Source organism: Gracilinanus agilis, chromosome 3 (assembly GCF_016433145.1).
Source record: "Gracilinanus agilis isolate LMUSP501 chromosome 3, AgileGrace, whole genome shotgun sequence".
NCBI classification, from domain to species: Eukaryota; Metazoa; Chordata; class Mammalia; order Didelphimorphia; family Didelphidae; genus Gracilinanus; species Gracilinanus agilis.
Window position 1 is genome coordinate 113,144,790 of NC_058132.1, and position 27,040 is coordinate 113,171,829.

At 40.9% G+C, this 27,040-nt stretch overlaps 1 protein-coding gene across 1 annotated transcript in view; it reads left to right on the plus strand.

The window, feature by feature from the left end:
• Positions 1–26,839, plus strand: part of LOC123238808 (glucose-6-phosphate exchanger SLC37A2-like) — a 27,271-nt gene extending 432 nt beyond the window's left edge. The window contains exons 2-18 of the mRNA XM_044666026.1: positions 16,806–16,887; positions 17,313–17,397; positions 18,842–18,920; positions 19,465–19,600; positions 19,914–19,990; positions 20,432–20,598; positions 21,660–21,697; positions 22,085–22,225; positions 22,411–22,501; positions 23,781–23,843; positions 24,182–24,267; positions 24,780–24,828; positions 25,112–25,185; positions 25,624–25,702; positions 25,919–26,016; positions 26,408–26,472; positions 26,784–26,839. Of these exons, the coding sequence (XP_044521961.1) occupies positions 16,806–16,887; positions 17,313–17,397; positions 18,842–18,920; positions 19,465–19,600; positions 19,914–19,990; positions 20,432–20,598; positions 21,660–21,697; positions 22,085–22,225; positions 22,411–22,501; positions 23,781–23,843; positions 24,182–24,267; positions 24,780–24,828; positions 25,112–25,185; positions 25,624–25,702; positions 25,919–26,016; positions 26,408–26,472; positions 26,784–26,814 (1,441 nt within the window). The 3' untranslated portion in view covers positions 26,815–26,839. The remainder of the gene's footprint in view (positions 1–16,805; positions 16,888–17,312; positions 17,398–18,841; positions 18,921–19,464; positions 19,601–19,913; positions 19,991–20,431; positions 20,599–21,659; positions 21,698–22,084; positions 22,226–22,410; positions 22,502–23,780; positions 23,844–24,181; positions 24,268–24,779; positions 24,829–25,111; positions 25,186–25,623; positions 25,703–25,918; positions 26,017–26,407; positions 26,473–26,783) is intronic.
• Positions 26,840–27,040: the final 201 nt, after the last annotated feature.

The window sequence follows — 27,040 nt, forward strand, 5'->3', positions numbered from 1 at the left end:
GCTAGAAAGGGGGTCGTAGGGGCGCGTCCGCGGGGCAGCCCGTCGGCGAAACCTGGTAACTTGGATTCTTGTCCCAAGAGTGACCTCCCCTGCCCGGAGCTGTAGCCTTGCGAGGTCCTTTGATAGCTCTCTAGACCGACTATCCTAAGCCGACCGTGGGGGTCCGGGGCCAGTCTAGATGCGCTGTCGCAGCCGGGCTGGAGTGGGACGTTTGTTTGTCAGGCGTGCTGGGAGAGGGTAGATGCTCTAGTGGAAACTCTCTGAGTGGGGCTGATGGTAATTTAGGTGCCCCTCTGATGATTTCCAAGCACCTAAACTGCCAGCTTTGACTCATAACCTGCTGGCAGGGAAACTCGGTCTGTAGTGGAAGTGCTTGAGATGGGTCCCAGGAATTCTGCTTGGCCAGTTCTTTGCTGGCCCTTTTAGTCTCTGATGGAATAAAACTGTTCAGTGGGGGGAGGAGGGGAGGAAGGAAGATGGAGATTGAGGGTAGGTAGTCTGCAGAGGTGATGTGAATTGACTCGTCTCAGAGCCAGGTGTCTATGAGGAGCCTGAGGAGCAGGAACGTCCCAACCGAGGGCAGAGCTCTTATTTGGAGTGTGGCTTCTGCTTCTCTGCTTGGCCTTCCCTAGCTGATTGCCAACTTTTGGTTAATTCTTTAATTATTTGACTCCTATAGCTGCGGGGTGAGGGGGTGGGGGGTGAACAGGAAGAAGGAGGAACAGGGAAGAACAAACTCCTTTCCAGAAAAAAACAACTCACATCCACTCTGCTCTTGTTCCATCACAAGAAATCTGCTGGAATTCACGTAGTGCTTCAAAGTGTACCAAGCGGTTTCTTCAAAACAATTCTGTAAGGTCAATAGGATATTACTATCCCTGTTTTAGTGATGAGGAAAGTGTTCAGAGAGTTGACTTGTTCAAGATTACACAGGTAATGAAGATCTAGATTTCTGCTCAGGTCTTCTGACTCCAAAGTTCAGCACCTATCTTATACAATGTGGTGGATCTCTTTGGTGACTTTATGTGAAGTTTTCTTGGCAATTCCTTCTTCAACTCATTTTACAGAGCCCCAGGGTCATATGGATTGAGGCTAGGTTTAAATTTAGGAAGATGAGTTTTCTGGACTCTAGACCCAGCACTCTAACCACTGAGCCACCTCGCTACTCAGTACCTTTCTACCACTGCATATTTGGGGCTCAGCAGGTAGTAGTGACTTTCCTGCCAACATAGATGCAGACACTGCTGTCTTTTGAGGACCCTAGTCTTATTTTTCAGCCACATCACCTGAATACATTTCTATCTTTGGAAGCTCCTCAGGATTAGCCAGGCTTCCTATGGTCAAACTACCAATAACAGATGGAAGTTAACATCAGGAAATAAATACTTATGAGCTCTGGATTTAGATTCATGGAGAGTCAGGGAGATGGGCAGAAACTGGAGTAGTAATTGGCTGGCAAGGTAGGGAGAGCCACCTCTAGGGTACAACACTTTGGATGAATGCAAGTGTTTTATTTACCCTCCAGAGCTCATAAGTATTTATTTTCTGATAATAATTTCCATCTGTTATTGGAAAAACTCAAAGCCTCCGTGGGATAGTAATACAAAGGGATGTAGTTTTCAAAGTTTTCTAGGGTGCACAAATGTTTTGTTCCAGATGTGGGAACAGCCCTTAGATATTTTATTTTATTTATATAATATATAATCAAATTTATATAAAATATATAATCAAATAATATAAGATCAAAAAATAGATAATCAAATATTTATCAGATAAAATAAAGCCTAAAGATCTTGCTTTGGAAAAAGTTTACAATCTACAAAGAAGTAGATATAATTCTGGAATTATTTGAGTTATTGTTAGTTTAATTGAGGCCTGAATTTGAGCTCACATGCCTCCAACCCCTTTGGAAACCACAGTTTATGGAGTTTGGGAACTTGGGTATGATGGCCCTGGAAGCCTGGAATTGCTATCTAGATCTTTCCCTCCCCTCCAGCCTGATCCCCAGGATCTTTTGGAGAATAAAACCTACAATTTCAGCCTCTATAGGGAAAGGGAGAATTTTGTTTGTTGTTTGTTTGTTTGTTTGTTTTGTCTCCTGGCCCAGGATGGCCCAAAACAACCCTGGCAGCATAGTCTGCAGATCAGAAAAAGGCACCAACCCTCACTGTTTCTGTGTGATCACTGGGAACGAATTGCAGGTTATTCAACTTCCTTCCATTCTTGGAGGAACCTGACTGTGAGCAATCTGCTAAAAGAACCACACTTTTTTACTGGGTTTTATGTAAAAACAAATCGAGGGTGACGACTATTGGCATCACATTACCTCTGGTCAACTCTGAAATCCAGTGCAGGGAGGCACAGGTTCCAAACTAGCCTTGTGATTATCTTAAACCAAGTGAGTTCCCTGCTGGTCCTAGTGTACTTTGGCCTTTCCCCCCTTTGTCTTAAGCTAAATACTAAAGAGGAAGTTGATTGGAAAGCCTGCCTGGTAGATTCACCTTTGAAAGAAGGGATAATCTTCTGTGGAGAAGATTTAAGGTAGAAAAAAGAAAAGGAGAGATTTCCTGATAGGATTGTTTAAAAAGGTTGTTTTGTAGGATCTTTCTCTGGAGGATTTTAGGTATCAAAGTTTGTCTTCTGCTTTTGGATTGTTTGGGGAAGGGTGTAATGCAGGATTGGTGCAAGTTCTCTTGCATTTGCAAAATCACCAGAGGCAATATAATATATATAAACTACATATGTGTATTAAACTCTGAGGAAATGACTCCTTTGACTATGTATAGGTCAGCACTGGATCTGTGAGAGATGCAAGAGATAAGCAGAGTTCCTGTCACATCATATACACATAACCGCAAAACATAAAAATATGAGACAGTACTGCGAAGAGCCAAATAAGTGGTATAGTCAGAACTCAGGTTTACGCAAGGCTTTACAATGATACAATGTACACATATTATCCTAGTTGAACCTTCATAACACTTATAATTAGATAATGCATAGGATTATTATTTCCAGTTTAAGGAAACTGAGATTTGACTGTTTTAGCTACAAAATCTTTGCCATCAAATACAGAGCTCTTTTTCACACAATGTCCTCTTACAGTAAATGCTGTAGTATACGGTGTAGTTGTCAGGCAGAAAGCAGAAATGGAGCCTGAGATGAGGAAAGAGGTTAGTTAGTGCTCTGTGAGACTTTATTACTAAGCTTGCTTCTTTTTTTGGCACATAGTAAGTGAGTAATACATGCAGTTTTCTTTTTCAAAAAGTAAATGGTTATGGATATATTTTTCACCAAAATTTTTCCCAGTATTGCTCCCTCTGCCAAACTACCAAAATGCTATCCCATTCAAATAACGTTTTAAGGAGAAAAAATGGGGGAAAATCAGAAAAACCTAGTAATACATTTAAAAAATCTGCAAATATGTTCCTTGTACTAAATTCCTGGACCTTCCAGCTCTTCAAAGGAATTAGGTGGGTGGGGGGGCGGGGTGGAGCCTTATTATATTGCTTCTTTGGAGTCAGACTTGCTCTTTGTAATTTTGTGAACATTCTCTTTTAGTTCTTCTGTAGTTTTATATATTTACATTTTTGTAGTTATTGAGTATACTGTTTTCTTGGATCTGACCTCTTCATTCTGCATAAAATTATGTAAATCTTTTCCTTCTCTGTATTTCATATTTGTTGTTTCTTACTGAAAGGGGAAGGGCTTCAATTCAGTTGTACTAAACACTTAAAATATTATCTCATTTGAGCCTTATAACATCCCTACTTTTGTGTGGTATGTACTGTTATTATCCCCTTGTTATAGTTAAGGAAACCTAGACTAAGGCTTAGCTATTTGCCCACTATCACACAGCTTCTAAGTCTGAGGTCAGCAATGTATGACTCGAGCCATATCTGGCTCTTTTGAGGGCCAGATATGGCTCTTTCTGCAGGAGCCATAAAGTCAATTTTTTTTTCAGGTGCTTTTACAGGAGTGCGCACTGTGAGCACTGTACGCCTCTCATGAAATTACATTTTGAAAAATGTGGCATTTATGGCTCTCACGGCCAAAAAGGTTGCCGACCCCTGTTCTAAGTGTTTGAGGTTGTATTTAAACTCAGATCTTTCTTACCTGAGACTTTCCTTCCTTCAGGAGCAAGGAATTATATTCCATTACATTGATGTAACATATTTTGTTTTTTATCCATTCCCTCATCAAGGCTCATCTACATGGCTTCCAGTTTTTTCCCACCACAAAAAAATGCTGCTTTAAATATTTTGGTCTGTATAGGAACTTTATTCTTGGCAGTGATCTTTTTGGGGGCAAGCTTGTGCAGGAATTCTAGGTCAAAGTGTGGACTTTTTAATCCTTTTATTTGCATAATTCTAAATCACTTTCCAAAGTTTTCATTTTGATTTCCTGCTCTCATCTATAGCACAACTTGTGTGCCAGTCTTCCCACAGCCCCTCCAACATTGAGTATTCCTAGCTATTGTCATCTGAATTTGCTAATTTTCTCATTGTGAAGTAAAGGCTCAGGGTAGTTTTGATGTGTATTTCTCTTATTATTAGTGATCTGGAGCATTCTTCCCTTTGCTTTATAGTTTGCAATTCTATTTGCTCTAATATTTGACCATTTATATGCTGGGAAATAATGTTTGGGATTAGTTATAATCTGTTGTCAATATATCTTGGATACCAGACTCTTATTTGAGAAAAAAAAAATCCCCCTCATTTTGATTGCTTCCTTTCTTATCCTAGATGCTTTAAATTTTGTGTAAAAGCTTTTCAGTTTCATATAATCAAAGTTATCTCTAGTTTATCTTTGTCAATTGATTATTTATCTTGGCTTCTTTCCTGTGTTTAGTTTAAATATTTGATTTGCTTCTCTTCTAATTTTTTATAGTGTTATCTTTGAATTTAAGCTCACTTAAAATTTAAAATTCATTTTGGAATATGGTTTAAGTTACTTCTCTAAGCCCAATTTTTGCCAAATTTCTTTATAGGTTTTTTTTTCAGAAGTTTATCTCAAATAGTAAGTTTTTTTCCCAAGTTATTTGTGATATGGGAGAGAGCTGATTAGGAAAACCTGGGTAGAAGGGAGACCCTTTTCATGAATGATAAGGCTCCAGTAATTATCTTAAAAATAAAAGAGATTTATTAAATTGAATGGAAGTTGGGTTACTGAGTTGAATTGGCAGGGAGGCTGGAGCAGGTGGAATACAGCCCCCCAGAGTAGATGGAGAAGGGAAGGAGAACAGTTTGGTTTTGGAAGAGGGCTGAAAAGTTAAAAGAGCCTTGTTATTTAGTGGAATAGCTTCTTTGGGGCAGAAAGAAGATTCAGAAGCACTAGGGTAAATGGAAGTTTGAATTCTTCAAGCAAATACTCAATATCATAACTCTGCCCTTCATTCCCACATCCAAATGTAAGCAAACTGGCCAAGGGTACCTGTCTTTTTGGCCCCTCAGCTATCTAGGGTTATTGGGGGGCAGTGGGGAAGGTATATTTAACTAGAACCAGCTAGGCAGCACTGTGGATAGTTTTGGACTTGGAATAGAGAAGAACTAAGTTTGAATTTAGCATCTGACACTCACTAGTTGTTTAATTTGGGACTAGTTCCTTAACTTCTCAAGCCTCCTCAGTTTCCTTTTCTGCAAAATGAAGGTGATAACATATGTAAGCCTCTTTGCAAACCTAACTATTTAAATAAAATACTAGCTAGCTATCTCAGCTTCATTTTATTCATTTGTTCCTTCAACAAGTATTTGTTAAATATAACCACTGTCCCAGGCTTCAAAGTTACCTTCTAGTTGGGGAACTGAAATTTACATTTAAATAACTGCTCTACAGAGGAGAATGTGGTAGGTAGCACCCCCCATTTGGTTCTGACCATGCTGTAAAAGGATTCTGAGAAGGTAGAATCAAATTTTAGTAGATAGCAATAAGGTGTGAATGATTGGAGGGGATTGAGATGCTGGAGTTTGCCAGGAGGAAGGTGAGCAGAAGATGGGGCAAGTCTCAAAGCTCTGAGATTAGAAAGGGTTGGTGTGTTCATGGAAGAGCAGGAAGTTCAGTTTCAGTGTAGTTTGTAGAGTTAATTTATGAGAGTATTGGAAGTAAAGCTAGAAAGAAAGACTGGTTGGAGTATAATTGTGGAATGTCCTTCTCTATGCTGGAGTCACTAGATCCAGTTAAGGTCAGAGTTAAATGTTCAAAAGCTTCTTTCCAAGAAGGTTTTCCCAGTCATATTCTCCCTGGAGATGTGGAGATTCTTTGTTTGGCAGCTGGACAGTTTCTAATCCTCCGTTTTTTTGTTCCTTGAGTTAGGGAGCATCTAGTGTTGGCTGTGAGAGCCTTCGTACTGAGACAGTGATTGGTGGCACCTCAGTCATTGTCTGGGAGAAATAGAAGATCTGGGCATTCATTAATCCTAAAACCTGACTGGCTGCCTGCCTGCCTGCCCCACCAACATCCAGAGGTGAATTGGAGGATGCCTTGGAAGATATGTGGCTGGTATTTGTGTCTACTTGACCTATGTCTTGACTAACTTACCACCACAGGGCTTAGGGTTTGAAGATTTGTTTAGATAGGAGATTACTGGGAGGGAGAAGGAGAGAGAGTATTTCACCAACTTGAGTAGAAAAGGGAAGAGGGAAAAAAGCTCTGAGGGGCATAGCTAGAGACTATAAATGCCCATTTTAACTTTGTTCTTCAGAAAAGGTCAAGGCTGGGTGGTTGACATAAATGAATCTGTTTTCTGAAAGCTAGGATATTGAATCTCATTTCATATTAGAGGAAACAGATAAGAGCCCTACTGGTTTTCTCTTTGATTTTTATAGTCACAAGATCATAGATTCATAACTGGAAGAGGACCCTAAGTATCATCTGATCCAACTCCCTCATTTTGCAAATGGGGAAACTGAAGCCAAGACAAGTTAAGTGACTTGTCTGAGGCTCTTTAACTCCAACTCTAACAATCTTTCCAGAACACAGCATTGTCTATTAGATGATGCCTTGTTAGTGCTAGTTTAAAAGATTTCCTTCATCTAGAAAGTTCCATAATCATGGAATGCTTTGAAGAGGAAGGAGAGGAACTTCTTTTGGCTAGATTTCCGCATGGAAATATAGAAAGGCTGATGGGGATAATTATGGCTCATGGACATGTCAGCACCTCCATCATCCCTTGATTGAAGGAGGTCATTTTCATCAGCTGCCTTCTGTACCTTCTCTTCTTTCCTCACCTACCACAGCTTCCTGTTTTCTATTCTACTCCACATAGAGATTCAGATGCAAGAATGAATGGGATCTCACAGCTAGTTGTGAAAGCAGTAGGGGGTGAGGGTGGACCATGTTGTATATTCTGACCTGTCAAACCTTGTTCTCCTGCCCCTCCCAAAAGCTATGATGGCCCTACCAGAAAAGGGGTCTTTATTTGGGCATGCAAGTTGATGGTTCTCTTTTCTGTGATGGGAGTGGAGGAGTGGGTGGGGAATGGAGTCAAATTCTAGTAGCAGTATTGCTGAATAGATGTCAGGATCCCCAGTGCCAGATAGGGGTGGGCCTGGAAGGTTAGGGGAGGTAGGTGGGACCTGCTGTTATTTTCCTTTGACATCTACCTTTTTGCCTTATCTCAGCACAGATTCTTAATAAATGAAAATGAATTAATTAATGAGTCCTTCAGGACAGATAATGATTTTAATCAAATTCAACAAACACTAAGAACTTACTATGTGCAAGACATTATGTTAAGAACTGTGAGTAAAAGGAAAAAATTAAATAGTCCTAAAGGAGCTTTCTTCGAGGATAATGATGATGGTAATGAAAATAACAAAAGCAATGATAATGCACAATTCTATCATGCTTTGAGGTTAACAAAATATTTTCTTTACAGTAATGCTGTGAGGTAGATATCCAGTTTTAGATGAGACCAATGAGGCTGATGCTATGATGTACATGTGGCCATACATACTTCCTATAACTGGAAACAAGGCTTTTGTGTTTTTCCTCTTCAAACTAGCTTGTATTCTTTTTGTGGTTAGTGTGTGTGTGTGTGTGTGTACATGCTGTGTCCCCCATTAATCTTTTTGAGGGCTGGAGCCATTTCCTTTTGTCACTGTATCTCCAGTTCTTAAAACAGTATCTGGTACACAGTTGGTACTTAATAAATGCTGGTTGCTTGTTGACTGACTTTTGAGTAGAGAGCTTTTTCTTACACCATCATAGGAGTATTTGAGGACAGTGTATAGGTCGGGATGGGAGAAAATACTCATATACGTTGAAGTAAATAAGAGTCATGTTATATTCCCTAGCCTTAAGACAGAGACATACCTCCATTATCCCAGAGAGGTGAGAATTTATTTTATTTTAAAAAGCCTTTCAGAAGGGGAAATTCCTATCTGTGAAATGAGAGAGTTGGGCTCTTTAAGTCCTTTCTAGCCCTGAATCTGTCATCTGAAGATTCTGAAGTTCCATGACTTTGTCTCTTTGTCACATGTCCTTATACCTGCCAGCTCTCTACACCTTCTCCCATTTGTCTGAATTGAATCCTCATGCTGAAGCTTCAGCCAAAGTTCTTTCTGTCCTGGATGGAAAAGGAATGTAAGTTGGTCACGTCTTTATGACAGCCCCTATTAGGCACGACAGCTCATGATTCAGATTGTCTCCAGCTCAGCCTTTCCCTCTTTAGTCAAAATAATCATTCTAGTTCTTTAAACTTTTTCTCGTTGGTGGTATGGTAGTTAATGAATGCAGGACTTGGAATTAGGAAAACTGAAATTCAAACCTTGCCTCAGACACTTACTAGTTGTATACCCTTGAGCAAGTCTCTTAACCTCTGCCTGCTTAAATATGCTCATCTATAAAATGGAAATAATAATTAAAAGCTCTGCATAAATTCTCACCATTATTATTATTGTTACGATTATTTTCCTTGCTTTCCTTTGAATCTACCTAAAAGAATTTTGAATTCCCTTTTCTTATAGTATGTAGAATTTTCCTGGGAAAGGATGATGTATTCAGGGCTAAGCCTGTGGTTGCCTCTAGTCTGGTTCTGTATGCCATAGGAGTAGACAAGACACAGGATTCTGCTTGGGAAAAGAGAAAAGGTGACTGAGCATACTCTGGGCTGATTGTCCAAGAAAGATCCTGTATCTTTTATCAGGGCTGCCTTTTTAGACCTTTTCTGGCCTGAACTTAAAAATACCATTTTAAGAACATAAGATTTTGAACTGGAAGAGACATTAGAGGTAATCTAGTTCAAAGCACTCATCTTATTGATGAGGAGACTGAGGCCAGTAGAGATGGAATGTTATCCAAGGCCATGCAACTTCTTAGTCACAAAACCTAGATTTAGATTGTGAATCCAATTGTCTTTCCATCTTATTGTACTGGTGAGTTAAAGGTTGAGCCATAGTTCTGCTTGTCTTCCAGGGTTTGCTATAGGCTTATGCTATCATTTTTACCACCATCTAAAATCTCCCTTTAGGAAGCTATTCTGGTTGACCCTGGGGCTCACTTAGTAGGCAAAGCTTTATCAAAGCTCAGCTTTCTACCTCTTCTTTCTAGTTTTTAGAACTGCTGACTCCTTGGAAAGGTGCCCCTTGAGACAGACCACAGAGTTAATTTCCCTTCTGGCTCTTGTCCAAGTCACCTGAAGTCATATCACTCTCTAGTGGGATGGACATCCTTGGCCACCATGTTGCTTGGGAGAGCTACAGTAAGAATGTCCCTAGAAGAAGGGAGGAAGATTTGACTTGACATACCAGCTGAGCTGACTGGGTGATAGTAGTGGGTGGTTAAGCTAACTAAACTTGCTCAGGACCTGGGACAAGTAGATCTGTTTTCCTCTCCCACTTTCTGCCCTCCCTAATCTCCCAGGATCAAGGTTTCCTCTCTGTTGTTACTCTAAGATAGATTGTTCCCCTTTTCCCAACTCTGGAAAGATTTCTAGTGCAAAGTCTTAAGCAGAATGACAAAATCATTCCATTTCTAGAACTAGGAAGTTGGATTGTCAACTTAATTCGTAAACAGCCAATTTATCCCCATATCTGATTGGGTTATTCAGTGACCTTTAGTTTCAAGTTGGGGTGGGGGGAGGAGATAAGGTGCCACCTCCTGCTGACAAAGGGACAGTTAGCTGTACTTCCTGAGAGTTGGACAGCCAGTCCAATAGCCAGTGTCCTTACTCTGATCCAGTTTTCATTCCTTATCTCTAACCTGCTCAAGACCTCGTTCCATGATTATCCTTTATCCTCAACATCTTGACCTCTCTCCCTTCACGTGTCCTGGTTTTTAGAGTTGGAATGAAGGCATGAGAAGAACGTTGATGCATGATTAGGAGATGTGGAGTTTTAGTGTGGCTTTGCAATTTATTTGGTATGACCTACCCTAGCACAAGTCAGTAAGACTCTTTGGGTCTTATTTTCCACATTCATAGATAGGGAATTAAATGAACTTGTTCCCATATTTCTTTCTAGCTTCCAAATTTCTAAATTCCTAGAAGATCAATTATGGTGTTAGACAGGGAGTCAAGGAACAGAAAGGGAATATAGGAAACCCAGCTACAAAGTGTGTGTAAGCATGAAGCCTCAGGTCACACTACAGGTTGTCTTGGATGTCAGGTTGTATAGGGGAGATGGAGGTGGTAGGATCCTAGGAGCTAGAAGGGACTTTAGAAATATCTAAGATCTAGGGGTATGCTGGTAAATGTTTAACAACCATCTCTCAGGGGCATAAATGTACACATAGTCTGCATTATTAACATTCTATCCAACACTTTTTTTTTAAACCCTTACCTTGTGTCTTGGAGTCAATACTGTGTATTGGCTCCAAGGCAGAAGAGTGGTAAGGGTAGGCAATGGGGGTCAAGTGACTTGCCCAGGGTCACACAGCTGGGAAATGTCTCAGACCAGATTTGAACCTAGGACTTCCCATCTCTAGGTCTGGCTTTCAATCCACTGAGCTACCCAGCTGGCCCCATATTCAACACTTTCTAAAGTCTAAAGCAGTGATTCCCAAAGTGGGAGCCACTGCCCCCTGGTGGGTGCTGCAGCGATCCAGGGGGGCAGTGATGGCCACACTTTTTTTGTATTACATTCTATTCTGAGTTCAATAAGTAGTTTCATAATTTCCGGGGGGCTCTAAGTAATATTTTTTTTCTGGAAAGGCGGCGGTAAGCCAAAAAAGTTTGGGAACCACTGGTCTAAAGGATCAACCAAAAAAATAAATAATCCCTGATTTGTAGCCTTTGCTGTTTCCAAGGTGCAAATGGTCACACTGAAATCTTAACAATTAGCTCTGTTTTGAGTTGGCACCAGCACCCCCCTGCTAAGGTCATACAGAAGAGGCAGGATTTAACCCCAAATACTCTAGGATATATTATGCTCCTCTAGTCTTGTCCTTAGGGTTCTAGGGGAGGTCCCAACTCTTGAGTGGTCTGTACCACTTGGTTTTGACTGTATCTAATGGTTGTAATAAGACCTTACCAGCAATGAACACCAGCATCAAGCTTTATGGCTGGCTCTATTGCTCCTGGCATGATTGAGAGGGTGATGAATCAGTCAGTCAACACTGTATTATAGACTTATTTGTCAAAAGTGTTGAATTTGAAGTTCTCCGGAAAGAAGACAATACTCAGAATAGGAAATTTCTAGGAAACTGTTCCTGCTACATAGCAGGAAAGAAGTCTGGCCTCCTAGGAGAGATTAATGGAGAAAAGAATGCCAAGGCTCTGTATGCAATGCCAAATGAAAGTGGTGGTCCTTCTGTCCCAAAGTCATGTGGTATGGAACAAGTTTACCAATATTCCCTGTGCTATCTGCTCTTAGAACCTCAAATCACTGTATTTAGGGCAGGGAGATGGGTGGCAAGAGAGAATCAAAGACGGAAAAACTGAGGGTTATAATGGAATCTGGATATGTAGGAGACAGGGATGGTCCAAAATCTCTACTGAGGTGGAAAAAAACTTGGTGACTGGGGTTGCAGGAAGAGAATTTGGGAAAAGGAGTCAGTATCTGGAATAAACTCCTACAGAGTAAGAATAGCAGAAATCAGACATGGGCAGTATTTTGTTTTGCATCTAGCTAGTATACTTATGTACTATTGCATAATATAATTGCTTTCCTTTGTGTCTTTTGTCCCTATTTGGACTATAAACTCCATGAAGGCAGGAACCAGGCCTTATCCAAACATTATATAATTATATATATATATATATATTTTTCTTTTTGAGACTGGGTCTCTTTATCTCATCCAGCTGGAGGTGCAGTGGCTTCTCACAACTCAACCTCCCTGGCAGTTGTCATGGAAGCTTTGACTTTCTCACTTTCTGACCTGGGCTAGTTTGCCCCTCTGTAAGCAAGTCTGATTGTTCCTCTCCCACCTTCTGCTCTTGTGAACTTGCCATTTTGGTGCCAGACAGTTCAGATACTCAATTGGCTTCAGCCTACTGCAGCTCAGAATTCTTGAGTTCAAGTGATCCACCAGCCTTAGTCTCCTCTAGGAACAAAGATTACAGGCATGTATCATCATACCCAATTATTTTAACTTTTAAAATATTTTCATACAGTATCATTTCTCATTTAACTCTTTACACAATTATCTATAATACTAGGAGGTTATGAGGCTTGTCTAAGTTCTTATAGCCAGTTAGAAGAAAACAAACCTCTCTTTAAGATCTTTTAACTGTCATCATGCTTCTTTCCCACTGGACTGCATTTTCCCTTTCCCTGTGTGTGTCCCTTCAAGGAGTCAAGCCAGGTACCCCATCCAGACTCCCCTTGGAGGAGACCAGTCTAGACTTTGGAGGAAAGTGAACAGCAGGCAGGATGACTTCTTCCACTGGAATTCTGGAACGGGGACACAATTGCCATTCTGATACCTGACCAGGTGCCTTTTGGTGGGGGCCCAGGGCCTATTGCCATCAGTTCAATTAGCAAGTATATATTAGGTGCCCACCTACTGGTTTTCAAGATACTTCATCTGTGTCTTCACTTTGCCTTTTTCTTGGCTTTCCCTCCTTTACCTTCTCTGTTTCCTTTAATTTTCAGCTAAAATGCCATCTTCTTGAGGGAAGCCTTTCCCAGTCCTTAATGTTCCCCTCTGATGTTATTTCCAATTTATCCCAACATAGTTGTTTTTATGTTGTCACCTCTCTATTAGAATGCTAGTTCTTTTAGGGCAAGGACTATTTTTACTTATTCTTTTTATTCACATAACTCAGGGCGCTGTTTGGTATAAAATAGGTACTTAATAAATATTTTTTGTTTGACTCTCCATTGCCAACTTTTCTTCTTACGTAAGCCCAATATCTTTATTCACCTTTGGGTCAAAATAAAAGCCCTTTTTAACAAATGAATGCAGTCAAACAAAATGAATTCATATAATGACATGATTTAATATGCATGTCCCATTCTGTATTTCTAGTTATCACATCTCTACAAGGAAGTGAAAAGCATGCTTCATCTTTAGCCTTCTGGAGTTGTGATTGGTCATCATACAAATCAGAATACTTAAGTTTTTCAAAGTTATCTTCCTTTATGTTATTTTAATCATATAAATCAGTGATTCCCAAAGTGGATGCTACTGCCTCCTAGTGGGTGCTACAGCGATCCAGGGAGTAGTGATGGCCACAGGTGCATTTATCTTTCCTATTAATTGCTATTAAAATTTAAAAAAAATTAATTTCCAGGGGGCCAAATAATAGTTTTTCTGGAAAGGGGGCAGTAGGCCAAAAAAGTTTGGGAACCACTGATATAAATCATTCTCCTGGTTTTACTCACTTCCCTCTACTTCAGTTCATAGACGTCTTCCCATGGTCCTTTCAGTTGCCCCTTTATCATTATAACATTGTTAATATTCCATTTTCTTCATATAATCTAATTTGTTCAGCCATTCTTCCATTTGATGGGCACATACTTTGTTTTCAGATCTTTGCTACTACAAAAAGTGCTGTTACAAATTTTTTTGTACATATGGTTCCTTTCCTTGTATCTCTGCTATCTTTGGTGGCAACAGGATTAGTAGGGGTGTATTGCTAGTTCAAAGGATATGCATAGTTTCAATGCCTTATATTTTAGAAATGAGACATTTATCAAAGAAATGCATTGCAATGATTTGTTTTCCCCCAATTAACTCTTTCCCTTCTAATTTTAGTTGTGTGGGTTTTGTCCAGTTCTCATTTTTGAAGGCCATTGATAAACTGGAGAGTGTCCAAAGTAAGGCAGTTGAGATGATCAGAGGCTTTGAGCCTATGTTACATGAGAATCAGCTAAAACAACTTGGGATTTAGTTAGTAGAAGAGATAATTCAGGAGGAATGTGATAAATGTCAAGTATTTGAAGTATGTGGAAAAGGAAATAGAAATTTAGTCAAGATGCATTTATATGTCAGACACTTTATTCTTTGCATACAAAGAATCACCAAAAAAAAATTCTCTACCCTCAAGGAAAGTATAACATAATGGAGATAGGTAGGACAGGAAAGGACAACAACATATGAATAACAAGATACATAAAAGATATGTATGGTGTTGCTGGAAAGTAATCTCAGAAAGAAAGGCATTAATAGTTCAAGGAACCAGGAAAGGCCTTCTATAGAAACTGGGATTGGAAAGAAAGCCAAGAAAGTGAAAAAAACTGGCTCAGGCCAGTCTTTGTCTGGTCAGAGTCAAACCTGAGTCTGCCTAGAATCAATAGAAGCACACACATCTAGATGACCATTACTGTCACAAAATGGAATTGTACAAAATTATTGCTTGTTCTAAATAATTCATAATGTTCTTATATAAGGGGGAGAGAAAGATGTGGGTGACTGGAAGGATGATGGTTCCATAGAAAGAGGGAAGTTGAGAGGAAAGGCAGGGTTTTTCTTTTTTTGTGAAAGGAGAAGGAAGAAGATAAAATATTCAAGTTTTGAACTTTGCCTCCGTTCATGTAAAATTTTCCAGGTTTTTCTGAAACCATCCTGCTCATCATTTCTTATAGCACAATAATATTCCATGCCAATCATATGCCACAACTTGTTCCACCCATTTCTCAATTGATAGGCATCCCCTAAATTTCCAGTTCTTTGCCACCACAAAAACAAAAAAACAAACAACAAAAAAACCCTGCTATAAATATGTTTGCACAGTGGATTGAGAGCCAAGTCTAGAAATGGAAAGTCCTAGGTTCAAATGTAGCCTTAGACACTTCCTAGCTGTGTGACCCTGGGCAAGTCACTTAATCCCCATTGCCTAGCCCTTACCACTCTTCTGCCTTAGAACCAATAAACAGTATTGATTCCAAGATGGAAGGGTTTTAAAAAAAAAGATATTTGTACAGATAGGTTCTTTTCCTTCTTCTTTGATCTCTTTGGGACATAGGCCTAGTAGTGTTATTGCTAGGTCAAAGGGCATACAGTTTTACAGCCCTTTGGCCATAGTTCCAGATTGTTCTCCAGAATTGTTGGACCAGTTCACAACTCCATCAGCAATAAGTTAGTGTCTCTGTTTTTCCATGTCGTCTCCAGCATTTATCACTTTCCTTTTCTGTCATCATATCAAATCTGGTAAGTGTGGGCTAGTACCTCAGAGTTATTTTATTTTGCATTTCTCTCATCAATAGGGATTTAGAGGATTTTTAAAAAAATATGACTATAGATTGCTTTGTTTTCTTCATCTTAAATTTTCCTATTCATATCCTTTCACTATCAATTGGGGAATGACTCAGATACTTATAAATACTATTCATTCTCTCTATATTTCGGAAATGAGACTTTTGGCAGAGAAACTTGTTATAAACCTTTTCCCTTAGTTTTCTGCTTTCATTATAATCTTGTTTACATTGTTTTTGTTTGTGCAAAAGATTCAATTTAATACAATCAAAATTATTCATTTTATATCCTGTAATGTGCTCTATCTCTGGTCATAGAATCTTTCCTTATTCATAGAATCAACAGGTAAACTGAATAATTTACCTTAATTTCCTTATGTTATCACCATATATGTCTAAATAATGTACCCATTTGGACCTTGTCTTGGTATATACAGTATATACAACTACACCAACAGCACCACATGGTGTAACTGGGCTCCATCTGGTAGAAGCCAAGCCCTATCTGCTCTTCTTTTTCCACTCTCTTCTCTTAATACTCCCCCAAATCTGCCCTGAGTAAGAGGAGGGGATGGGGATTGTGATGATTAATGAATAACTAGCCACTTGGGAAGAGAAAGAGATTGGGATTTAGCAATTTGTCCTTTACCAATTCAGTTCACTTATCAGTTAATAGAAGTTATTATATTTATGTTTCTGCCAAACTGCTTTCCATTTTTCCTTGTGGTTTTTGTCCTAAAAGCTGACAATCTTTAGCTCATCAGATACTACTCTATGAACATTACTATAGTTATTATCTCCTGTGTATCGTTTACCCCATCTATTCCAATGATTTACCACTCTATTTCTTAGCCAGTACCAGACGGTTTGGATGATTATCACTTTGTAATATGGGTGAAATCTGGTATGGCTGGGTCATCTTCCTATCCAACTCTTGAGTCCCACTTCTAGGAATAGTAAAGAACATTTAGGCTCCCCTCTTGCCTTTTTTGAGATCCAGTTCAGTACTCTTAGATTTTTTTTTATTTACTTCTATGAATTTCTAGACCAAGTTGCTCTTTACCCCAACAATATTATGCTGGGGAACCATGTCACACACTGTAGAATGTGACTAAAGAATGGAATTGTGTATGAGTATCATGATTCCTGTTCCTGTGAATCCTGGTGGATTGGTATGGCCAATTGTGATTGCTCTCTGTTGACTAAGATGCCTATCCCACTCTGTTCCAGGTACCGGGGCCTTATTCTGCTGCTTACCTTTCTCATTTACACCTGTTACCACATGTCTAGGAAGCCGATCAGCGTTGTCAAGGTGAGGCCAGGGAAAAGCTGGGGTGATGGTTAGTGACTTAAGAGAGGAAATATCCTGTGCTGGGAATAACTCCAACTAGCAGGATGTGTTCCCCAAAGCCTAAAAGACAGGTTTTTATTTATTCTTAGACATCTGGTAGATGTTTTCTTCTCTTGTAAAGGGAAGTATTCCCCCAACTTCATCCTAAGTCCTCTTCTCTCCCTTGCCTCATTTTTCATGCACACATACCTTGCATGAGGCATCAACTGGGAGGCCCTGTGAGGAATCAGGATCAGGGAGGAAGAGTATGTTTCCTGTGGGAGTTGGGATGGAGAATTGAACTGGGTGGGGATTGATCTTAGAGAGGAAGGAGGCTCAGTATTCTGTTGCTGATGGACCTCCTTATGGATGGGCATGATTCTCAAGCTAATCCTTTGCTTTTCCAGAGTCAGCTGCATCGAAACTGTTCAGAGCTACAAAATCCCAACAACTATTCCAACAGTACCACATGGTGTAACTGGGCTCCATTTGGTAAGAGCCAGGCCCTATCTTGCCACTCTTCTTTTTCTACTCTCTGCTCTTCATACTTCCCCAAAGTCTGCCTTGAGTAAGAGGAGTGGATGGGGATTGTGATGACTGATGAAAAATTGTCCATTTGGGGAAGAGAAAGAGATTGGGATTGAACACATTGTCCTTTACCTATCTGATGCATTTATCATGGAATAGAAGTCATTATATTTATCTGCATTTATGTCTTATCCTTCTATTAAACCATGATTGTCAAGAGGACAGGAATGTGTGTTATCTTAGCTTTGTGTCTTCCCCAGCACCTACCTCTGTGCCCTGTAGGTAGTATACATTGTTCAAGTCACCAGTGATAACTTATTATCTTATTATCTTTCTCAATTTTCATTTGACCTTGCTACAACATAATTCTGTTTATTAACTTCTGCTACTGGCTGTTCTCTGGGTAACGGTACTCCTCTTTCTTGGTCCTTTTGCCATCTGTCTGGCTACTCCTTGGTCTTCTTTGCTGAATCATCATCCACAATATGCTCCCTAACTATGAGAGTTCTGGGCCGCCTTCTTATTTCTTAATATATTCTGTCTTGGTGACCTCACCAACTCAAATAGATTTAATTATCATCACTATGCTTATGACTCTAGGATCTTTATATTGGCCTTGTCTCTCTTTTGATCTCTGGTCTTATACCACCAACTGCCTATTGGACATTTTTAAGTGGATGATGACTTGTAGCTATCTCAAATTCAAATTGTCCCAAACAGAACTCAATCTCTTTCTCTTAAACCCACCACTATTTCAGTCAATCCTTCTAGTCTTCCAACTTTGCATCTATAACCCATTTTCACCCCTACATAGCCACTCATTTACCAAATCTTTGACATGCATCACCTTCTCCTTGCTCACAAAGCCACTCAGATCGTTAAGACTCTCATCACCTTTTTCCTGAACTACTGTAGTTATCTCTTATTTGGTCTCACAGCTTCAAGCATTGTCTCTGCCCAATCTGGGCAGATTTGACCATTTTATTTTCCTACTCATTAAACTCCAGTGATTTCCTATTTGTTCCAGGATCAATTATAAATCCCTCTGTTTGGCATTGAAAGTCCTTCACAATCCTGCCCTGACTTACCTTTGTAGGTTTATTGTGTATTTTTTTTAATTCTATGAATAGTTCAGTGCTGCTAAAGTGGTTTTCTAGAGATTCCTCATTCAAGAGATTCCTCATACTTCATTTCCCTCCTCTGCCTATGACTGAAGTGCATACCCACTCACTGTCATCTCTCAGAATCACTAATTTCCTTCCAGGCTCAGCTCATATACTGTTTTCTACAGAATTCTTTTCCTGATTAATAAATGTGTAGTGGTGATGGCTGGAAGAGTTGGGAAAGGATGCCCATCCTCTGGCAACTGATTGATTGGGTAGACATTTTTCTTATTTATTTTTTTCAGATAAGGAAAACTACAAAGAACTGCTAGGAGGCGTGGATGATGCTTTTTTGGTTGCCTATGCTGTTGGCATGTTCATCAGGTATTAAGGGAGAGACTGAGCCATCCCTAGCATAGAATGTATCAGGATATTTTCCCATGAGTTCAGGATCTTTGTCCTCTTACTCTAATAATACTGGTGCATTTATTTAAGTATGTACTCCAAAGATGGGGAGGTAGGTGGTATGTCTAAAGCAGAGACTAAATACATGCATATCAAACTTAACATTCTGTTCCCCATTGACAAATCACCTAGACCAAGGGCCCTTGCCTGCTTTTGCCTTTCTGGCTGCCTTTTTATGATTGTTTTTTTTCTTTCAAGGCTGCCTTTGATCAATGATTTTTTTAAACTCTAGCAAAAAGACGGACTTGAACCTTGTTTACCACAGACTGTCCCGTTTTTGACTTTCCCTTTATAATTGCCCTTGATTATCATATTTCATCTGGATATAAATGTTGATTCCTTAGGAAGCCATTCCATTGGTGGGTAGAGCTGGGTAAGAGACCAGATATGAGTTGTGGTTTGGGTGGTAGGACTGATTTGTGATTGGAATATCTTATGAGATTAAATGATTAATTTTCTCCAGTGGAATTTTTGGGGAGAGGCTTTCCCTCCGATACTACCTGTTTGCTGGCATGCTGCTGAGTGGGATTTTTACTTCACTTTTTGGCCTGGGTTATTACTGGAACATCCACCAACTGTGGTTCTACGTGCTTGTTCAGGTACAGGTTCCCTTCCCTTTCCCAGATCCATTTTCCTTGTGTGATTTCTCCTCCATTCCTGACCCATTCCCCTAAATCCAACCTGTCTTCTCTGCTCTTTGATCACTGGTTGGGAGGATATAGGAACAGAAGGGCATTTGGTTTTCTTGTTTTGTTTTGTTTTGGTTTGTTTTTAGCTCTGTGTAGGGTTACTATATACTATTTAAGTAGTATGGGTAGAATTTCATTCCTAATTTTTTGTTACCCTCCCTGCTTTTCAACTCCAGACCCTTGATGTTAACTTGTGTCCATCATGCATTTTCTCTTCCTGTAGATCTTTAGTGGGTTGGCTCAGACCACAGGCTGGCCAGCGGTGGTGACTTGTATTGGTAACTGGTTTGGGAAGGGCAGGTGAGTATGGACCATGGTGGGAGAGGGAAGGAGGGAAGAGGAGATGAGAATGAGCTTAGAGGAGGAGGGTTCTTAGAGGGGGAGAGAGAAAGAGAGAGAGAGAGAGAATACCCCAAACTGTGGATATGGATTTCACTGGGGGAAGATTTCACTGGTGAATGATGGTGGAGTATTTGCATTGGGATTGTAAGGGGACTTAGTAGAGAGAGAACACATGTGTGAGGTGTTAAGATCCCTAGATTCTCTTCCTATCTGACTAGGTAACATGGATTATGTTCTTCTTTGCTTATGGTCTCAATTGCCCCTTTGGTGATGAGGTGCTTTGGGCTCATCAGAGGAAATATACCTCAGGAAAGTCTCAATTAGCTCCTTAACCTAGAGTTAAGCTGCTAACCTTTCTACCTCCTTTCTCCTCCTCTATATTCTTCCGTCCATCTCTAGGCGTGGATTTATCATGGGTATCTGGAACTCCCACACATCTGTGGGCAACATTCTGGGCTCCCTGATTGCGGGTATCTGGGTGGATTCAGCCTGGGGCCTGTCCTTCATCGTGCCTGGTATTATCATCGCTGTCATGGGCCTCATCAGCTTCCTCTTCCTTATTGAGTGTGAGTGGAGCACTAACTCCTGGACCTTCTCCTTTTTTTTCCAGGATTCTCTAATGAGCATCACACTAAATTTTTGTTTTTCTAGCCTGAAGATCTTCCCTAATGGACTGGGAAAAGGAGATGACTAATGATAACTCACATTTGTTGTAGCACTTTTAAGTTTATGGTGTTTTCTTCATAGCTATCCTGTGAGGTACATGATGCTATCATTATGCCACTTTTATAGATGATGAAATCAAGACACTAAAAAGTCATTTGCCATTTGTCAAATAGCAAATAAGTGACAGAGACAGGATTTGAACCTGAGGTCTCTTGACTTTAAATCCATCATTATTGTGAGGATCAAATGAAACAAAGGCTGTAAAAAGCACTTTGCAAACCTTTAAGTGCCAGATAAATGAGAACTATTATTATTTCCAGATGTGTCAATTAACAGTGCTTCAATTTATGGAGCCTTTTGCTTTTTAAAAACACTTTCACATTCGTTATTTCATCTGATTCTTATAGCGGTCTTGTGATAGAGGTAGGGAAATTAGCAATTTTCTCTGCTTTGCAGGTAAGGAATGAAGTGATTTGCTCAAGGTCACACAACTAGCTAGAGTCAATTGGAATTGAAATCTAGGTCTCTTGCCTTGCAAGTATCTAGGTGGTACAGTGGACAGAGCACTGGGTCTGGAGTCAGGATGACCTGAGTTCAAATCCCACCTTAGAAATTTACTAGATATATGGCACTGGGCAAGCCACTTAACCCTATTTGCCCTAGTTACTTCATTTGGAAAAATGAGCTGGAGAAGGAAATGGCAAATCATTCCAGGATCTTTGCCAAGAAAACTACAAACAGGGTCGTAAAGAGTCAGATGCAAGAAAAATGACTGAATGACAACTCCTGCTTCCCAACCCACTGTTCCTTTTCTTTAAGTCCCACTGCTGTTCTTTTCTTCCTCCTTAAAACTAGAGGACCAAGAATACCAAAACTCTGGACTGGTTTGAGCTCAATAATAAGGAATGAAGGAATGAAGGGCCTGACCTTCTGTGACTCAGTTTTCTACTTTTTCTTTTAGACCCTGAAGATGTAGACTGTACCCCACCGCAGCACCATGTGAGTATGAACCCTCTCAGAGGTAGTTGGTTTCTAGAGATTTAGTTGATATAAACAGCAGACTAGAGAAGTTTGGAACCAGTCAGTTACTAAATAGACCTGATTAATCCCTACCTGTCAACTTCCTCCTTTCCGTTTTACCACCTAAATCTCCATCAGAGGCAGGGCCAGACACAGTCTCCTGAGTTTTATAGGAGGATCCCTTGAGGCCTGTGTGTAACCATGAATATAAGCCCCTGACCCTGACCCTAGAGCCTATTCCTTTCAGTCAGGGATCTCTCAACCCCTCAGGTAATAATGGTGAGTAAGTCTGGATTTCCATTCTGTGGGAGGGGGAGTGCCAAAATCCCATTCCCACATTAAAGGACTTTTCCCCACTGTGTTCAGAATGGACCTGCTGAAGACCTGGGTACGTCTATGGAGTCAGTGGTTGGGCACTGCCCTGAGAAGGAAAGTGGAACCGAAAGTTCTGAATATTCCAAGGAGTCACCTGAGGCCATCGGTTTCCTAAGGGCGCTCAGGATCCCGGTGAGTAAGGGAGCTTTGGAAGGGATGGAGGTGGTGGAGTGGATGACTAGTGCTTGAGTGGTTATTCTAAAGGTTTCATCATATTAGGGGTTGAGCAGAAAAGGGTGTCCTAGAGCTGGCACCCTGAGATCAGTGATGAGCAAGTCCCTTGGCACTGTCCCCACAGCCCCATTACTTTCCTCCAGGGTGTAGTGGAATTCTCCTTGTGTCTGCTTTTCGCCAAGCTGGTCAGTTATACCTTCTTATTTTGGTTACCTCTCTACATCGTTAATGTGGGTAAGTGCATGTGCTAGGTGGAGAAAATTGGGGTGATGGGTAGAGGGGAGAAGTAGGAAGGGAAGTTGGAAAATATAGTATTTGGAAGTCTGAGGTGGGAATGGGGGTGTATGGTTCAGCAGAGTAAAGATTACTCAGGCACTCTGTATGTGATTCAGGTCTGGGGAAATTTTTTTATGGAATCTGGCTTGTGAGAAAAGCAAGAGGCTTAGAAATTCAATACTGGGGCTTTTAGAAACTCCTCCTTCCTCTCCTTCATATCCCCAAGTGTATAGAATGCAGGCATCTTCCAACATATCATATTCTATTTTTTGGGAAAAGGTTGGGAATTAAGTAATGAACCGTACCTTGCATTTTCCTTGCCTTCTGTTCCCTATTCTGGCTTGTAATCTTAAAATCCTCAAAATCCAACAAGAATTCACTTGAAGGCTACCTGACTCTGTTTGGGTAGTTAAATGGAGGCCTTTGGGGTGAAGCCTACAGCCACTTGTAATCAACCACCAGATCAGTTTATAGCTTTCTCTGCCAGAGGGAGAATTCATCCTCATTGTGAAGATCATTTAGTACCAGTCCCAGCTCTGCTCTGGCCCATTGTCCCAAACCTGGGCATAAAGTAGACACATCTCTCCATTGGTTGGCTGGGCTCAAGATCTGGTGTCCAGTGGCTCTTCAGGGCTAAGAGCCATACCTCATTGGAAACCTAGGTCTCCCCTAGGAACATGTGTAAAACAAGATATAAAAGAGAGTCCACTGTTAGTCTTCCTTGGTTATGTCTTAAAATTAAAGCTGCAGCAAGGAACATCTTTCTCCATCCTTTATCCATAGCTCCCAAGACCCTTTGGTACTTCTCATCATTCTTCTTCCTCTTCTAGCCACTCCAGGGATGGGAATTCTGAGTTCCTTCAGGTCTCCTTTGAACCATTCCCTAACACCCAAACTCCCCCTAAGCTGCCTGTTCTATCATCAGCAACAAGTCCTCTTTTGACCTCTCTGACTCCTACAAAGCTGCCTTTTAAAACCATTCTAGCAGCTTTGAGCAGTACATTGTGGGAATTGGCTAAGATAAACTTTGAATTTAGCTCATCCCAAAGTTCATTTAAGGGGCTTTCTTCAAAGATAGCTGCAGAATTATATGGGTTCTGTTCTTCAATGCTCTGTGAAATCAGTTCCTTCTTTGTTCTTTGCTTCCAAGTTATGCATTTTAGTCAGTTGGTTGTGCTTCTCTTAAGATTATGATCAGATTTTTTTCTCAATTCCCACCCTCTTGTTTTCTTCACAGCTCATTTTGGACCCAAGGAAGCTGGTGATCTTTCTACCCTCTTTGATGTTGGTGGTATAATAGGTCAGGCTCACTATCTTTGTTTTTCTCAGAGGATTGGGTCTCTTCTCTTGAACTGAGAGTAGAGTAGTATAGGGGAGGGGAGGGAAGTACATGGTCAATTAAGAGGAGAGGATATATTCCCTGAGATTCCTGGCTGGCCATGCATCTTTTGGGAAAACCATTCCTCCTCATACTTGTTTTTTCTTTTTTATGGGAGTTGTTGGTAAGGAAGGGTGGAATGGAGAGAATCCTTTGTCCTAGTCTTGAGACTAGGTAATATAAAGGAGTCAAGGCATAGTGGGGTGATGGAAGAGAGATTGGTCATTGCAGTGGGTGGTATGGTGGGGTATGTGTTACAGGTGGCATCCTTGCAGGGATCATCTCTGACTATACCAATGGCAGGGCCACTACCTGCTGTGTCATGCTGATTGTGGCTGCCCCTCTGGTTAGTCCCTACCATTTGGGAGTGGTTGGTTGGATGAATAATGGGGGATGTCTACAGGGAATAAATAGTTGTTTTATCATCAAGAGGGCTGGTATAGTAGGGAAGAAACAAGTGGAGAACTTGGGGGACTATCTAGCTTAGGGAAAAGAGGGTTGATTTTGTGTTTGGTGGGGGTAGGGAACGGGAATAGGTTATTGTGGAGGAAAAGAAGGCCTCTTAACTCAAAGAGGGAATTGTGTTTTATATTGTAACAGGAAATTTGGGTAAGATTTGAACTTCTAAGTAGGGAGGCTTAAGACTTCATAGAAACATTAGATTTCTAAAGGAAGTCATGGAATGTATTCTTGGAGGCAGAGATCCCTATCAGTCATAGGAGGGATAGGAAAAGATGACTAGGGATTTCAGGATGGAAAAGGGTCATGCCAAGATTTATGGATCACTGTATCTATAGAAATGAAATGAAGGTAATAACCTTTTTATCCCATGTTCTTGCTTCTCTCTTCTTCTCCCAGCTCTTCCTGTACAACTATGTTGGTCAGCATAGTTTTGGCAGTTCTGTAGGTGAGGCTGCAACTTCAGTTCTTCCAGATTTCCATGGGAAATGGACCAGGGTGGGAGAGGTTTGGTTTTTCTGAGTACTTGAAGTACCCAGGAGTGGACCGGGGGTAGAGGTAAAGAATGGGTTAGGAATCCAATTCATTGCTTAGGAGAGGACAAGGGCTGGAGGTGGAAGGAGGGACTGTGAATCCAGTTCTAGAGGGAAAAGTTTTTAAAGACTGGGAGAAGTTTCCAGCTATTTAACCTTAAGTAGAGCTAATCACTATCTCTGTCTCTATCTTCCTAGTGATGTTGATTATCTGTGGGGCCTTGGTCAATGGGCCTTATGCTCTCATCACCACTGCTGTTTCAGCTGACCTGGTAAGCTCAAGGAACCTGGGAAGTGGTACTTCCTGACTTAAGCTTATGGTGTCCCATGCCATAGAGGGTCCTAGATCACCATAAGGACTATTTAATTAAGGGAGGAAATTGTTTGCAAGATTTTTTGGTGTCTCTCTTCTGGTCTCATCATGTCCATTCCCTAGCCTTTTATTCAATACTAGGTCATGTTGTCTTAGAGGATGTTTTCCCTTCTGACTCAGATTTATGTTCCTTCTCTCTCCCAAATCAGCCATCTCCTCAATAACCAGCATCAACTTTGCTATGAGAAGTATCTTTTTGCTGATGCTGAGGCTACTTCTAAGCCAGAGGCTGATGCTTTCCTTGATGAATCTGCCTAGACTTCATGCCTTGTTTAAATAACAGAGATGCAAGTTGCTTATGATGGATCTCTGATTCTCCTCCTTCTTGTCTCCCCAGGGTACACACAAGAGTCTGAGAGGCAATTCAAAGGCTCTTGCCACTGTGGCAGCTATTATTGATGGGACTGGCTCCATAGGTCAGTGTGCTCTAACTGGGTCCTTTTTCTTCCTACTCCTTATCTCAAGCAGTTGGGCCCTGATTTTTTCTGTTGGTCAGATTGACACTCTGAAGTTGGGGTGGGATGGAGGAGCAACTGAATTGCTAGGAGAGTATTATACCAAAAGAAACTCAGCCGACCTGAGTTCTGGACCATCTTGCTTTGTTTTTCACATGGTATATGTGTCCTCTCCAGGTGCTGCTTTAGGGCCTTTGCTAGCTGGACTCATCTCTCCTACAGGCTGGAACAATGTCTTCTATATGCTGATCTCTGCAGATGTGTTGGCTTGTGTGGTAAATGCCTTTTTTGGGTCAAGACTGGGTATGGGGAAGGGGCACTTGGTCTTAACCCAATGTTATGGCACTCTTGCTGGGCTGTTTAGTAAGGGACTCTGAGGGTAGAAATTGGCAAAAGAAACTCTGGGAGACTACAGAAGTGGCTGTACTTTGTGGAGGATTTTTGTATCTTTTCATACAGCTCAGAGCTTTATTACATTCCACATTTAATTCACCACTCAAGACTACTATCCTCCTACCCTGTAATTAATCAACAAATATTTATGGAATGTATACTATGTGTAAGGCACTACTAGATCCTATCCTATCTCTTTACCCCAGACCTCGAAATAGTGACTGGCATCTGCCTGGCTCCATACTTCCCTGTCTGTTTTTCTCTCCCCTACAGTTCCTATCTCGCTTGGTGTACAAAGAGATCCAGACCTGGAGGGGATGTGTGAATAGAAATGGCAGGTGAGTTCTGCTGAGTTCTAATGTCCTTAAACTGGAGGGTTTGCTTGGGCACTCAATTTTAGGGGCTCTCCCAAATGCTACATTTTGTGGTAATTATAACCCATCTCTAGATGCTGTTGGAGAACCAGAGACTAATCTCTGACTTTTCTAAAACTACCCTAAAGCCTGCTTGACCCCTGACTCCCTGAAAATTTTTAACTTGGACCCCGGGGAGCCTAGTCTGAATTCTCCAGCCTCCATGCTTCTTGCCTTCCCTTCAACCACTTTGCTAACTATTACTAACATCCATTGTCTTCTCTATGTCTTCATAGTTCTTGTCTGGCCCTAACCCAACCGAGGTAGTATCCAGAGGACTGTGGTTTGTATTGTGAGTATGTTCTCTTAGTCCCATGACTGATTTGCAATCAGAACCAGGACTGCATGCAGCTCTCCTGTGTGACGCATGGGGGTTTCCTTAGGAAGTGTAGAACCTGGGCAAGGGCCTCTGCCCTTTTGGGGGAGGATCAGACCATAGGGGTATTTTCCTGGAGCATTTGGTGAGTGTGGGGGGGTAAGGTTTGGTTTAAAG